Genomic DNA, 16,766 nt, shown 5'->3' on the forward strand with positions numbered 1-16,766 from the left:
AATTACTCATTGTTCCTCAAAGTAAGCCGTATGCTTGATTAAAAGCACAACTCTAATAACTGGAATAGTGTTGTGAGAATAGTGTAGAACAAAATGTCATTAAGGTTGACGCAACATGCAATTGTAAGGCAATCAATGCTGAAACAGGATTGGGAGTTAACTTGTTTTTCAATTCATACAGTGCATAACCAACATCTGCCAGGCATTTTTTATGCAACCGACTGTGAACTGACCTCCTGGCATCAGGGAACAAGCTGTAGCTGATCACAGAAAGTTTCACTGACTCATAACATGAGATCAGCTGCATCGTCATTTATTGTGTGCTGCAATAATAAACCTAACGATCTGACTGACCTCTTCCGTTCCAGAATTTACTCTGCCCTGAGGTGATGAGGTCACAACGAGGTACGACAATCAGTACAATACTTCAAACTGCAATAACTATGTCAAAACAAAGAGAGGGAGACTAGCAGAAAAATGTTAGCACTTACTAATGTAATTCACTCTGGATAAGAGCTAAATTACTTAAATGTCCTCAGTCTAAGTAGAAACAAACAACAACAAAAACAACACACATACACACAAACACACACACACACACACAGAAACATGCATACACAATGTATTTATTTGCTGGCTGTCAAGTATAAAATGATACAGCCACAGGGCTGGTATGATACCAACAGTTTCCTCTTTCAAGAATGTTATGTAAAAACAAAGCGGAGAAAACAGCAATGGCGCAATAAAACTATGGCGCAACTGAATGTTTTTCTACTTCAGTATCGTTTATGATTTCTAAAGCTGGATGCAGGAACGTGACTCAAGATTTCAGGTGTCATACCATCCAAAATGCCACTATGGACTAACTGGAAAATTGCTGCCTGGAGTTTCCGTCAAAGAAGTTACCCTGACAAGATTGACTGTTACATAACCAATAGAGAGCACACACACACACATACGTACACCTCTGTGTTAACATGGGTGACTCAGCTGAGGAAGTTAATTTAGGCTAATCTGGTTGTGCATTATGAGAAGGCATACACATACACACACCTACAGCCAGGTGCCCAAGCTAAGTGTTTTTTGGGGATTTCGTAATGTTCCATTCCTGCCAGTTGATGACTAAAGTGATAACATTTACCACAAAGGGCTGGTTCCAGTCAGCACACTGATAACACTTCACACAGACAAAGAAGTGGGATGAACCCTATGGGCCGGTATTACAGACACAGATTAACAGTAGTCCAAGACTAACAAATCTAATTCAGTTGAGTTTGATATTTTAGTTCAGAACTAGGGTTAATCTGTGAAAACCAGTCCTAAAATATCCCTTGCTCCTTTGTAGACATCATTGCTCATATCCACAAACTTTCCAGGATCAGTTGGGGCATGTAAATCCTAACTGATAGTCTTAGATCAGCACTTCAATTTGGAGATTGTCTGTGGATTGGAGCCCTGGTTCCAGCTGAAATAAAAGGACAAACAAGGTGGATGTACGGGTTAACATGTTCCCCAGCAATAGATGAGGCTGAAAGAAAATCAATATTCTCACATTGGTTTAAGTTACATAACATGAATCCACTTCTAAATGACATAACACTCTTTGGCAGTGCTGTTATGTTTTGTGTGATTAATGTGCACTGGACAATAAGGCTTTCAAACATTTTAAAGCATAGGTTTTTTAAATCTCATATTTACCTGTGAGACCTTGCTAGACTCTGAAGGTGTGTCATTCACTAATCTCAACACAATCAGACAAAACAATATTATATGTCTCAGATTAAAATGTTGTTAACCTATGTACAAGACACTGAAATGAGTCAAACAATGTGAATGACTCAAGCTTTATCCATGTATACCACCGATTTCGCAACAAGGTGTGGCGGTTTCCTGTGTCCTACTCAGGCTTTTTGACAGCGGACAGGGTGTGTGCCTGCGCCTTTAAGGGAATGGAACAGCCAGCACTTGTAGTGACGTGAAGACGTTGGCTACGTACTTTAGAGTGTGGGCAGGAAGAGGGCGCACGGCGGAGACCACTCCACGAACACAGACATTGCAGAAGGATCGGAATTGTTGGTGTTCAACATGTTACATTACTAATGCTGGGTGACGGTCGGAATCAAACAAATTCTCACATAGAACACCGATTGTGCACGAACAGTTCTCTAGCCCGCCGATTTGGGTTTAAAACTGCTAAAGGAGTCACAACGGCGTCGCTGCGTGTGGTTTGAAACACTGCAGGGCGACTAGCGGGGCGCAATTGGGAGGAAGCAGAGAAGATAGGTAGAGAGGACTGTTATCAGAACCATGAGAGAATACAAAGTAGTGGTGCTCGGATCCGGTGGTGTCGGCAAATCCGCATTGACTGTCCAATTCGTTACTGGATCGTTTATTGAGAAATATGATCCCACGATAGAGGATTTCTACCGAAAGGAGATCGAGGTGGACTCATCGCCTTCTGTTCTGGAGATACTGGACACCGCGGGGACTGAGCAGTTCGCCTCAATGCGAGACCTGTACATCAAAAACGGTCAAGGATTCATCCTAGTTTACAGCTTGGTCAACCAACAAAGCTTTCAAGACATAAAACCAATGAGGGATCAGATCATCCGGGTGAAAAGGTACGAGAGGGTTCCGATGATTCTGGTCGGCAACAAAGTGGACCTCGAGGGCGAGAGAGAGGTTTCGGCCGGGGAAGGGAAAGCCTTGGCGGATGATTGGAATTGCCCGTTTATGGAAACTTCAGCCAAAAATAAGGGCTCGGTGGACGAACTGTTTGCAGAGATTGTCAGACAGATGAACTATGCTTCTGCACCAGGCGGAGACGATCAGTGCTGCTCGTCATGTGTTATTCTTTAAAAGAAGTTTGATTCCCCCATGTTTATGTTTGCAGATGGTGAGTGAGCCAGCCAGTCCTAATATTAATCTAGAGTTAAACCATCAAGAACCGAGGAAACTAACGAGTTTAGCTTGAAGACAGAAACCAGACACATTTTGAACATTTATTTCTGATGTTTACTCTCAACATCAGTACTGGAAAGTGTCCTAATACTAGGCTATGTGTTGCACACGCTTAAAAAGTTTTACCAGTGTTTACATGGCAGAATACTTGAATGTTCTGGGACTTAGGAAAAAAGCTACAATTTCAAACAACGGGCACTTGCATCCTTAAAAACTTTGCCCAGTGCTGTATATTCAGAATCTTTCAACGAAACATAAGGTTTATTTCACCTGATTATTTTTTTTTTCTTTGACAAGTATGTTGCAGGAAGTGTATGTACTGTTTAGTTCTTCGTGGATCACCCTGGCCTTGGACGGACCGAAGGGTGGAATTCCACGGGGGGAGGAGGGGAGTGGCCTAGCTGTGAGGGTGGGGGCCGCTCTTCAGGAATTCGGCTCGGCTGGAGTGTCTTTGCCGCAAACTCAATGTACACTATTGATGTCAATGCAAGTGGCACATATAGAGCTCCGCTGAGTTGGCAACCCCTGTCTCGGCTTGCACTCACAACTGGAACATATACCCTATGGCAAATACGTGGAGACTGCGGCTATGAAAGGCTATGGGTATTTCTGTACGAGGAGAGATGTTTAGAAAAGTATATTTTGTTATTCGCAGCACATTTCGTCATTCTTTTGGGCGGGGGGGGGGGGGGGTTCTCCTGACCTCGTGGAGTTACGTCCCGCAAGACTGCGACCACAACACAAAAAGTTTTTGGCGGTCCGTGTGGTTTGAATTTTATGCCACATTTGGGGAGTGTTCTTGGGAGTGCAAAACTCTTCTTCTCCTTCAACATGTGCAAGGACTTTTAGTGACGTAAGGGATGGCAAACTGACCGCCCTTGTGTCAAGTGCCTTTTCAAAACAAATCAGCTGTTCAAATTCAGTGCCAATCCGAGTGTGTCTCAAGATCTACAACGTTTCTCTGGATAATCTCTTGGGGGTGGGAGAAGGAAAAACAAGACTAAAGGCCTTTTGTTTTATGGTGGTTGTCCTCTTTGATTTTGGCCTGACTAAGGTTTTGTTTTTTTGGTTGCTATTTGTCTCCTGGGTTTGGCCAAATTTAAAAACAAAGGTACTGGATCCTCCTGACTTAACCACACCAAACGATTCTTCCAGACCACTTAAATCAAAGGAATTATATGTTTGTTTTTGTTTGTAACATAAAAATGTGATGTACCACTGAAAAACCTAACCTGATTGTAAGTTTAATTTCAGACCAGCCTTTTAACAGCTGTCTGTCTGTTTTAAAAGTACTTTTAATACAAATTGAATTTTTTTAAGAGACATTCTTGTGTTTTTTCCCCTTCTTTGTGTCATATCAGTTTTCTATCAGGTAATGCACAAACTGTTGTTGCACAACAAGGTCAAATAATGTACTTTTTGACCAAATAGCATTTTAAGAGTATTATTTCTGTGTGTAGTTCAGATCAAAACACTTGGTTGAGTGGTTGGTATCTCCTCGTTTGAAGAATTTGAGTAAAATCAATATAATATAATAAACTATAAAGACGGGTATTACATGGGGCTGAGAGTCATCAAACCAATATTTAATTCGATATGGATCTCCTGTGATATTTTGCATGCAGTATCAGGGCCCAACTCTGTGGGATGATCAAAGCGCACCTGTAAATGCTTTTTGGGGTTTTAGAGCTGTATTCAAAGCAGGTGTGGGGTCTAAGGTTACATGGCCACAAGGCCTTCCCGTCTGTGCCCCTTCAGCCCATTGTGTGTGGTTTGAACCTTGCAGTCTAGGTGTTGGCAGTCTAGCTGAGCGGGTTTTGTGAGGTGAGTGTGTTTACCAACAGAGATTACCCCAGACTGATCCGGCTGCCTTCAGCATGTTCTGGGGAAAGTGTAAACAAACCGGATGCTGACCTTGCATCTGGAAATGAGAGAGTGCAAGTTTTCAGTACAGGTTGTTTGTGTTGCCTAGTACCCATTGTAGTCCACAGTGTCATGTATCCATTAGAGTTCAGAACAAATGTTGCCCCAAGTGTGCCTCTGAACAGGTTTGGACGCACAGTAGTCGTATTATGTCAACTAGCTTTTACAAAAGCCATGTACTCTTTCATTGCCCCCCTGTTGAATCCGGATCTGGTCTTGTGTCTGTCTTGGTGTTTGTGTTCAACTCTGTAGTCTGAGAGAGTTTGTTAGCCAACTGAATAATTTTCATGAATTATTCAGTTGTTTCCTCCATTTCTCTCATTGCCACTCTTTTCTGTCTTTTAATCGCCACCCTCAAGATAGCTGGTCTCTGCTTTGGCATATTCAGTTAGCCATGCGGCTAGCATTTAGCCTGTATATGTTTTAGTTGTGATTAATGATACGTTTTCGAAGCCTCCGCAAACTAAAACTCAGTGAGGCAGCGAGAGAGTCAGGGAGAACTCTATGTTTTACAGAGTGGTTTCTCTTCTCTCTCTGTCTTATATGGCAGCATATGGCTGCAGCTTCTGTCTGGGTGAGGTATTTACTAGATATCCCCCTTGCTGCTCAACTTCAAGCCCTGGCTATTGTGTAAACATCTGATAGCAGAAGAATTTGCCCTTTGGAGAGGAAAGGGCCAGAATGTGTGTGGAGTTCCTGTTTTCTCTTTCTTCAACTCCCTTCCTACAGAGAAGAGAGAGAGAGAAAGAGAAAGTTTCACTTCCTAACCCTGTTACAAGATTATACCAACCAGAGTTCTGTTCAGATGTGTAAATATTTCAGAGCTCTTAGGGGTGGAAAGTTTTTTAAAATATTTTTTCCCCACAGAACTTCCAGAAGCTGTGCTATAACAACATACATCTAATGGTATGCAAGCACAATACCCATGCCTATTTAACCGCCATGTTTTAGTGGCATGTAGTTCAATATGGGACCGATTTGTTTTCTTCACTCATCCCATTTTGCCCAGCAGTGTTTTGCCTTTAACTTGGACACTGCACCCTCCCCCAACTGTGATATTCTCACATTTTTGGTTAATTCTGTTGGTGGGGGATCAGTGTACTTCAGGATTGATTTCCATAATCACAGGCCCTCTTTGAGGACGTGCTGGTTTTTAACCATGTGGGAGCGTATTCGGGTTTCAATGTACAGGATCCGCCATTGTCCAAACAGCTGACTTATAAGTGCCATGAGGGTGTATTATTTGAATGGCCACATTGTTTTTAAGTTCATCCAGCAGAATCATGCCACCACAGTCTTCAATGAGCCAACGTGTCACAGTTTTGCACATGGACCTAATCCAGCGTTGTTCAAAGGTGCCATCCTCCCAACATCTGTTGACGTGTACTGGTTTCTTTACTGTCTGTCTTTGTAGCCCGGTAGGCTGTTTTGGTGGCCACGTTAGTGTAGCTGGGCTTTTGCTGTGGTCAGGTGCGTGGTTATCCCCACTGTGGTCAAAGCTTGGTCTGCAGCAGGGAAATCAGATCCTAGCTCTGTATCAAGACGTTTCATCTGCCGCATTGGCTATGGCATTCTCAGGGAAAGTATGGCAGAGAGAGAGAGGGTGGATGGGCGGGCTGGATGTGGCAGAGCTACTTGTACTGGGTTCCTAATCACCACATAGGCTTCTGTTTGAATTAAAGGGTGCTCTTTTGTATTCAACGTCACTGGGTTATTTTGTGTCTGTTTGTGTGTTAATCGTCCCAAAGCTCAACCAATGTTTAAAATGTGGTCGACGTGTATTTGTTGCTAGACGTCTGTTTTATTTTCTGCAACGCTGCTCGCCCTCTCACTCTTTATCTCTCTTGCTTTCTCGCTGTCATGTTCTTTCTTTATTCTTTCCCCTTGCGCTCGCCTGCTCTTTGCTGCTCTTGTGCTTTCTCTCTCTTTGCGCTAGCTTTTTCTTTAGTCTTCTCCCTCTCTGTCTTGCCCTCTCCTCTTGCACATTGCAAGATGCTTAACACTTGCAATTAGAAAAGATATGTAAAATGTGACAATATCTTCAAAGTGAACATCTTTTCCAACTCCGGCTTTGATTTACTCTGGTTTTACTGTAGCAGAACAGGAGGGGACATAACCATGGTTTCATTTCCTGAGTGACAAAACCATGACAACACTGGAGCCATGCTGTTGCTTTTTGTCTGGTCGGTGTTAGGGGTAAACTTGTGAGTGTGCACACTCCCATTCCCACTCTGTCCACACATGCACAGTTACACTCCCACCCTCTTTTAAGACAAAACACACACCCGATTAATCCTCCCTTCTCAGTGAGCTGGGATGTTAGCTCTTGGCAGTGACTGACAGTTTCTTCAGACCGCTGTTTTCATTTCCTAATCATTGCTTAAATGCCACTGTCTTATTACCAGCTCAAGTGGCGGTGTTATTGCACTTTGTGGAAGCAGTAATGGTTGTCGGTGCGGAGTTGAGAGGAAGCGGAGTAAAGGCTAAAACGGTTGGCTTTCAAACAGTGGAGCATGGCCAACACCCCATGGGTCAGAGGCGCTCAACTGGGAGTGAGCCTTGGTTAGAAGTTGATGGGTCACCCATAGAGATCCTATTAAATGCTACATTTCTAATTCCTAATTCTGTGGGGTCACTAGAGAAGTAAAATGGTTTTAGTGGATTAGAAGTCCCTTTCATGCATTTGTGGATTGATGTTTCCGTACAGGGCTCGCATCTATGATCGCCATAAGCACCATGAAAACTGTAATCGTTAGATACTCACTCTAATATGAACAAACCCAGCAAAATGGGTATATCTTAGGGATGTTGGTGGCGCTAAATATTTTTTGCAATTCAGAGAGGGTGTTATAGCTGCAGGAACTGCTTGTGTTTTGAAAGGGCTCGTCTTAATTGAGTGATAAGGATCAACATTGTAGAAGGTGCTCTGTGGTCAAATATAATGTTGCTTGTGTGTTTTATGATATTTTGTTATTGTCTCTGATGAGCGTTAGTTTGTAATAGCCAATTTTGTTTAATGTTCTAGTGAAACAGAAGGCCTATCTGTTAAATATGTTGAACTGTGTCCATGTTTTGGGTATTCATGGCTTTATTTTGGAAATGGATAGGTAAACATTATTTCTTGCTAGATTATGGTTCTGTAAAACTTAATGTAGAAAATGTAATAAAAATATCTGAGGCACGGACAGGCCAAGTGTCAATAAGTACGATTAAATTCACTGCTGATAAGAATTTAAACGGAATTAAAAAGAATTACAAAAAAAATTATAATACCTGGAAACATAAATAGAAAAGGGAAATGGTCTTCTGACCTCTAGATATAGAGAGATACCATTGTCTTTTATATGGTGAGTATTGATGTTGCTGTGTGACAAGGAAACAGGAAGAAACAGTATAAATGCATTCCGCACCGGAGACATCTATAGGAATTCCTGTGATTTGACTCATGTCATACAGAGGAAAGTGAAAGAGGCATTTTCCTTTGGGCAAAAAGCCGATATTTTAAAATAACTTAAAGGGGAGCAACTGTCATCATCATCCCCAAATTCAAATAGCTGAGCTAATCGTAAAAGCTGTAAAAAAGCCATCTTATGTCTAAGTGACCTCACATTGTGTCTCTTACATATCAACGCTAATCACAATCAAAAGGAAGTTAATGTGTTCAGCAGGTTGTTTGGGGGTGCTGGAATTGGTTTGTCACACACTCCGTCTGTGCTATTGGCATTGTGATTCAAAATGTTTCACAGGTGTTGGACAAATATGTTCTATATAAATACAAAAAGAAGAAAGGAAACTTTATCCTATATACATCTATATATATTTAAAGCATTGGTTGTTTTATAAATAAGAATACTGTGTATTAATATCCAGGGTTGACTGATATTAGCATTTTGTTTCAGGTTTTGTAAGGTCACATCTAAAATATTTCCACCCCTCCCACCTCAGTTGGAAAACAGCTGGCTTTAAAAGTAGAAATTGCAGATGAGCATGTTTGACACCGGCTCCGCCTTAATGGAAATAGAAAATCGTAACCTTAGGGGGGGGAAACCAGAAATGACTTGAGATCAGCCTCTAAAGGGCAACTTCAACTTCAAACTTCTTTTATTTGGGGTCTGCCCAGGGAGCAGTTCCAGTTTGTTGCTATAGGATGGAGCTGTTGCCTGGCTGGAATGCCCCAGAATTCCTGTAATTTTTGTCATTTCTCCAACTTTACTGTCAGGACCTGTCTTAGAGACAGCCTATACTTACTACTGAGAGAGAAGGAAGGAGAGAAATGCAGATTCAGGGGGAGTATTAAAGAAATGAAGGACTTCAAAGAGATGCAGTGTCATATATAGAGGAGAACTGGGGTTGATGGAGGAATGGGATCTGTATAGATCAGTTGGTATAGCATGGTGCTTGTAACACCATGGTCATGGGTTTGATTTTTTACAGCATGGGAAAAATGTATGAGCATGAATTCACTTAATACTGTATGCCTCTCTGGGTAAGTGTCTGCTAAATGATTTCTGTGTAAACAAATGATAGAGAAGAGGATGGTGAAAAGAGAGAAATAGTTTTTCTCAGAGAAGAGGAATGGAGAGAAAGGGACTTGTCCAAACAGAATCCAGTCACCACCCAAGTGTTGTATCTCTTGATTGGTTTCCCTGTTAAGCTTGGCACAGCACGATTACAACACAAGCCCTGGATCTAGCCCAGGGCTATAAAATCTGACATCCTGAGTTCTGTTCTGATATGAGGCCCTGTAGTCCAATTAGAGACACTATGAACTGAGCAGATCATGTAATGCTGATGTTGGAAAAGTGAACCGATCGTGTCTTTTGTGGAAATCTGGCATTCTTGGATTTTGTTTTGCTGCAGCTGTTCTGCTTCTGGGCAGGCTGTAAGTGCAGTCGTGAAGACCATGGTGTGATCTCACTTTAATGATGCAGTTTATTGTTTTAGTGACTTAAGTAGTGTGCTGTTAACAATTTTGGCTTTTGAGAAGGAAACTCTGTGAAAACGTGCCTTCCTGCCTTCAGCTATGTGGGTTGCATGGGGGTGTGCAAGTGTTTACATGTTGCCTGTGAATGTGCGCCATTCAAAAGGTCTCTTATCGGTCTTTAAGTTGATGTAAATTTCCGAGATGTTGCATTATGCAATCTTAATCCCACACCTAATAGAAAACTACACCATTTCTTTCTGTTTTTGGGTGTTCTGTGGGGAAGGGTAAGGGTAAAAAAGAGTAAAAGTAGATTGAAGAGACAGATCTAAGGTCAGCATACCTTACTCCATTCCTGACCATATCCACTAATAGGGGAAACAAAGGGGTGTTTCCCACACCCCTTTACCTTCACCCGAGTAGTGAAACGTATGTGGTCTGAGTTGTTCCTGGCATGTCTTGCAGAATGTGTGGCTTCCGCTTGAATTTAAGGTTGGTCATGCCATCCTGGCATTGCATTCTCATTACCACAGAAACATTCCAGCTAATGTCACAACATGCACTGACTCCTCTTTTACTTTCCTTTTTCCTTTATAAAAATATGTAAATCCCCAAATAGAACCTCAACCTAGAAGTCTTTCATTACAGTCAGTCAATTTTTGCTATTATTTGCAAAGTACATTTACACATAACAAGAATAGAAATGTTATTAAACCGGTGGACAAGATATACGGTAAGGACAGGATATCAATTCCACTTAAAGTCAACATACATTTTAAATACAGCAATGTCTGTTAATGCTAGAGAAAGAAATCTTTTGTGTTTAGAAAACAAACATGTAAACATCCAAAACAGTGCTTGCCTGTGGATGCCAAACAGCATAGCTAAGGCAGTCTGAACGCAAATGAAAAATAGACCAAAACGTTTACAATTATTTTTGTAATTGCAAAACTATTTGTAAATCCAATAAAGCAGTGTTTCCCAATCCTGGTCCTCAAAGGGTTGCACATTTTTGTTTTTGCCCTAGCACTCACAAACCACACTGCAATAAAGTATTCCACTGGAGACCAAATCTACCTACAACCTCATACGATTCAAGGCCCATCTATATTCAGGTCGACACTTTGGGCTGTTTGTGCACAAAGTTGAGGACTACAGTGTCCAGTTTAGTTGTGATTTGTCTTCCTGTGCTATACCTCAGTTCAGCTACAGTACCGACACCAGAACTATCAAAAGTGCTTCCGAACTGAAACACAAGATTGTTTATTATGAAGTTCAGCAATAACAGCTTCTCCAATAAGACATTGGATTGAATCTGGGTTTTGCATTACGATTTAGAGAAAATGGAACAACCATCGACAAATATTTAACATGTTGACTTTATAAACTCCAAACCCAGGTCTCATCTCAAGGTCAGCTTTGCAAGTGTTTCTGGGGTTCTTGTGATGTTGTGCCTCTAGGTTTAAAATGTTTGCAGGAATGGTGCTATTGCAACAATTGTGTGTAAATATACAAACTATCATATTTTCCAGCTTGCTAATTAGCAAGACATGGTTTAATTGTCCACCACTGTCTAGGTTTAACCTTGACCACATGCAAAACACCCAGCATCACCCGTAGAGGTGTGAGGAAGCGATACAAAGGACTTCCTGACTCTCTAGTGATTCACCCAGGTAGATGAGGTTCCTGCAAAGAAAAAGGAGATTGGCAGACTTTTTGGGAAAAATGCCTAAGAGGAAGGCTTTATGTGATCTTCAACTCACCCAGTCCATCAGGAGTTGCTCAACTAGATATGATGAAACTGGGGGGAAAAGATGGGAGTAAATAGAATAATAAAGTATGGCTAGGCTGTCTGTCATCGCTATCTGAACTTTTCTTCCATTTGGTATCATTCTGTATACTTTAGTTAAGTGTCTTCCTACATGAAGTTTACTGTGAGTACATTATGTGGGTGTATATCAACTATAGGCTACATAGGTAAACAAAAGTTATTCACTACACAAACATTGTGTTTCACCTTTCCATGTTATATTTGTCTGGGCTTGGTGTTTCCCTGTGTTACTCTTTAGCTGGAAAGCAGGAGAGATTAATCTCTGTCTATGGTGGCGAGGGGAGAGCCGTATTGCATTCTCTCGTCTATCCTCAGACCTCTGGAGAGATATTTATGTAACATCTCTTTTATAAAGCAGCTGTTCACAAGTCAGATTCACTACCTCGTGGGAGAGAGTAATTACAAAAAGAAATGCAGCTATCTTTAACTGTGTGCGTGCACAGCATTAGTTTTGAAGAATAGTTCATATCTATTAATGTTGACAGAATGTGCATCTTTGTAGAGTAGACTGTCCCACAATTTTTTACATAATTCTCACCATAAAGATTGATAGAGGACATAAATAAAAAGAAAACATATTCCATTGATATCATCAGCCATTTTAATGTATTCAACCTAGTGGGATTCTAAATTCAGTGGGTCTTGGTTGGTCATGTGGTCTCAAGGGGTCGACCAGAGAGTTATTCTGAAATCAACTACTTTATCATGGAGCTAGCGCCACCCATGCCGGAACAAATGTCATTAGAATAAATACAGCTCTGGAAAAAATGAAGACACCACTGTACGTTTTTCTTTCCTTTCCAAAAAAGTCGAAAAGGAAGGTTTTGAGTGAGGAACAGAAACATTCAATTTGCAGTGGTCTCTTAATTTTAACCCTTCTGTTCCTCACTCAAAACCGTCCTTTTCGACTTTTTTGGAAAGGAAAGAAAAAGGTGCAGTGGTGTCTTCATTTTTTCCGGAGCTGTGTACTCAGAGGAACCCTCGATTCATCTTTATGGTTCCAGTCCACAGTAGACTCCAATTCTCCAATCAGTAACACAGATATCCCCTTTCTTTTGTAGCAGGAGCTGTGAGAACCTGGTGTTTATGTTGAGAGTCATTGTCCATTCATTATCTCTTCCTTCACTAACCACCATCTGAAAGGAAGTCTAGCCAAGGACTCTCCCATTGTCTAAAAAACACAATGTCATTGACCCCGTTATATGTTTTCTTTCATGCTGAGAATGCAGTATCTACCACAGTTGCAAACTATACCATACATTCCATAAATATAATATACCATGTGTATAGGTAGAGGGAGCACATGATTTGAAATGTACTTGTCTTTTGTGGAGAGTTGACTACCTTTATTAGATAGAAGAGCTTTTATGTTCTAATTTCTTAGTTTGTGTAGTATAGAATGTGTGAGTGTTCCAAAATTCTCTGACCGTTTTGACTGAATGAGCAGCACACTAAGTTATTAAATAGCTACAAGCTATTTGACATTAATGCTAATTATCCTACATTGTACTTGTCAAAAATAACTAACTCTACAACAAGTATTGTGTTTTTTAGTGGATAGTCTACACATTTCTTCTGCTACAAGGGGTGGATCATATATATTTTTTTAAATAAATGTGTTATGCACGGATGGTGCCTTTTTTATGCCACCAAGTTTACCTGCCTCTCCTCTCCCTAGGAAATGTCCAACTGTCCCCAACTATTAAAAACATAAATCATTAATTCTATCTCTGTTGGTTTGCCTGTCAACGAAGGCCAAGGTTTGTCATTTTGCAGTGTTTGTAGGAGACACACTTTTTAAAATGAAAGATGGCATAATCTCAAGGAAGTGTATATGAAAAACCCCAACTATGTGTTGTGGTTAGCTCCACCCTACAAGAGGACATTGTGTGATAGACAAGGTAACAATACAGACCGATGAAAACACAGTTGATACCAACACTCTTAACCTCACAAGACATCACTCCTCAACCTCTCATTTTCACTGAAACCTGTTCTGTTTCACTGGTGTGTGTATGTTTGTGAATAAGCGTGTACACCCAAACACCCACACATGGAATCTTGGGAGACCCAGTGATAACGTCTTTAAGGTCTTTATCATCTAACATTAATTTCATTCCAGATTATGAGATAGCTTAAATGACTCAACATGAAAACATTTAAATGATATCCTCCTGTTGAGCCTCCTCAGTGCATAGATTTTTGGGAAATTTTGAGGAAATTGCTCATATCCTGTTCTGTGCTGTGGAGTAGGAAGTCTTGCGACACACGGGACCCGGTGTTGACCTACATTACTGGTCAGTGGAAAGGCCGGTCTTGTCAGAAGAATAGCTTGAATCATCTATGCAGTGGTTCTCAATCCTCTGGGTTTCGCTAAGACCCCCAGAGCTCCATGTATTTGATCTGTTCCAGGGCTTGCACACCTGATTCCACTTGTCAACTAATCATCAAGCTGTTGAATGGGTGAAGCTAGATCAGAACGGCAACAAACACTGTAAAATCAATGGGTTTCCAGAGCTTCATTTTAACATCCATAGCTTTTGCCACTAACAATTCATGTTTCCACGGCCATCATTTTTGTACCTGGGACCAGGTCTGATAGGCTTTATGTCTGTTAATGTTAACAATGACTGACTGATTCTAATCACGAGGGAGGGAATGTTTGGTTCAAGTTGGTCGCTGACTTAGCAATATGTGCTTTTATTGGATGGGCTCCACACATTTCTCAACATTGTATTACACTTTTGACAACTTTGACCAGACAGGACAGACAACAAAGCCAGACAACAATACACAGCAACACAGCTGTTTTAAACAACCTGAACTTGGCCCAGCTTAAAATGTCAACTGGTCTAAATGTCCTTTTTTACCCTGGGGAGAGGCTTGTTTGAGAAGCTGAAGAAGAGAGGAAGAAGACATGATGCAGGAGAAAGAGAGAGAGTGAGGGAAGGAGGGATGTTTGGAACAGGTTTGCAGGATGCAAGTCATCGATGGAGAAAGGGATGAAAGAAAGTGTCTGGGGAGGGTAAAAGAGAAAATAGAAGTGGGAGAGAGAGAAAGAAAGAGCGAACGGAGGAGAGTAGAACGGAGAACATGGAGAGGAGTGAAGGGGAGGAGCAGGGGGCGTGCGGCTGGTTTGATATCCCTCTCTCTGGCAGGCTAATGTCGTTAGTGTTGCTGTGTGGGCGGATCATATGACACAGTAGGTAAGGCTCTCTTTTCAAACTGACCCCCCCCCCCACACACACACACACACACACACACACCCCCACACACACAGGCTCTCCAAGTAACACAGGCCTTTAAACAAACCCCAACTCACACACATACAGTATACAGTGAAGCCATCCCATGCCACACACACAGTCCTGCATCCCTTCCACTCTACCGCCTCTACAGTAATTGCCTATAATATGCCTCCCCCTGTTCTCCCCCACGACTCCCCCATGCTCATATCCAGGCCCTAGGGGCTTGCCTTGTGATACTGTCTTTCTTTTTAAATCTCCGAACCATATGGACACTGATAAAGACTTAGGGGAGCGACGCAGAGGGGAGTGGGGTTAGGGTGGGCGTTCCGAGGATTTTAAGGTCCGTAGCTGCTACATACTTCCTGCCCGGGGACTGCGTGATCATTCCAATGCTTTTGTTGTGTCACGTGTCGGCATTGTGTTGGGCCTAAGGTGGCTTCCACTAAAGCCGGTGTATATTGGTCCCCGCTTCAACGTTTCTCCTTGAGACACTGTCTCCGGTAGAGATGCTAGTCTGGCTGTGAGTCTTGTCTCTCGGCCTTCCGGGACAAGCATGGGGAGCAGATGGCTGCTCCTCATGTACGTACACGCGCACACACATATTTCGTTTGGGATAAGGACATTCTGTCAACATGGTGCTGCGATGAGTACAGTGGCCGATGCATGCGTGTGTTGTGTTTCAGGAATCTCTGCTCCGTGGACCATATGGTTCAGCACTGTGACACACACGCAGGAACGTGGAAAAGACCGACATGCCTGCACCCCTTGTCCGTTATTCTTACTCTGTCCGATGGCCGCCGCCCACAACTGCATAGCTTAGGTTCATTTCTAATGTTCTCCTCAGCTACCCACGTCCCCGCCTGCCCGTGTGTGTGCCAGCTACACCGATCCCCCGTGTCTTCTCGTTGTTTTCTCGCTTTCTTCTCTCTAAACACCAACCCCCTGACTGTGACTCATTAAAAGAGAGCGCGGCTCGCATGCTGCCTGCCTACATCTTGTCCTGTACCAACCTTCTCGTCTGCATCTTTTTCTCTCTCACACACACACACACGCACACATACACATACATTTTCTGCCCACTTGCTTACATATCTGCCTACCACCTCATGTCTATCTAACTGATAATGTATGCAGTTCTGGAATAGCTTTAAGGATTCACTATGTTTCCTTCATAGCTGCAAATTACATTTAATTCCCTTCTCTTTGGTAGGATTGCCAGTGTGTGTGTGTGTTTGTGTGTTGGAGTGTGTGTGGGTGTGTGCCTGCGTCTGAATCACATCAATCTCAAGCGTCTGGTACGGATGGTCTTTTGTTTTCCAAGATTTCAGATCCAGTATTTGAGATTCCTACAGGAAGTGTGTTCATTTACCAATTTACTCACTACTTTACTTTCTCACTCACTTCGTCACTCCCTCACAGAATCATCTTATTACCCTTCAATCAGGCATATCCAGAATGTTAGACAGTATGTTTGACTTGGATATCTCTGTTCACTAGTTCCAGCATCCATGTTGGGTAGGTTAATATTTGATAGTAATCTCTTAATTTCATGTATTCTATATCTATCCGTTTATTCACTTCTCTTAGGCTCAGTGTATAGATTTCATGTTTGATACGTTATATTCACAGTAATTGAGACATAAGACCTACAGGAAGTCTATCATATAAAGGGGTGATGGGTGCAGGAAGAAAAGCAACTGTACTTTTTATGAAACAGCATTTCAGTGGTGCTAACTCAGTTGCTATGACAATGACACACTCAAACAGCAATTCATCAGGGGTTTTGGCCCCTCTGTTTGAACAGCATCTACAGTGAGTTTGGAAAGTATTCAGACCCTTTCAATTGCTCTACATTTTGTTGTCTTATAGACCTAATTTAGAA

General features: G+C 41.9%; 1 protein-coding gene across 1 annotated transcript; it reads left to right on the plus strand.

Moving 5' to 3' along the window:
- Nucleotides 1-2,002: 2,002 nt before the first annotated feature.
- On the plus strand, nt 2,003-7,616 carry LOC105009239 (ras-related protein Rap-2b). Its single transcript, XM_020044140.3, has 2 exons — nt 2,003-2,896; nt 3,259-7,616. The coding sequence occupies exon 1, from the start codon at nt 2,308-2,310 to the stop codon at nt 2,857-2,859; it is 552 nt and encodes a 183-aa protein (XP_019899699.1). The 5' UTR covers nt 2,003-2,307; the 3' UTR covers nt 2,860-2,896; nt 3,259-7,616.
- The last annotated feature ends 9,150 nt before the right edge of the window (nt 7,617-16,766 follow it).

Source organism: Esox lucius, chromosome 1 (assembly GCF_011004845.1).
Source record: "Esox lucius isolate fEsoLuc1 chromosome 1, fEsoLuc1.pri, whole genome shotgun sequence".
Taxonomy (NCBI): domain Eukaryota; kingdom Metazoa; phylum Chordata; class Actinopteri; order Esociformes; family Esocidae; genus Esox; species Esox lucius.

Excerpts from the sequence above, each read along its gene's own strand:
- LOC105009239 (XM_020044140.3), top strand. The coding sequence starts at position 2,308 with ATGAGAGAATACAAAGTAGTGGTGCTCGGATCCGGTGGTGTCGGCAAA.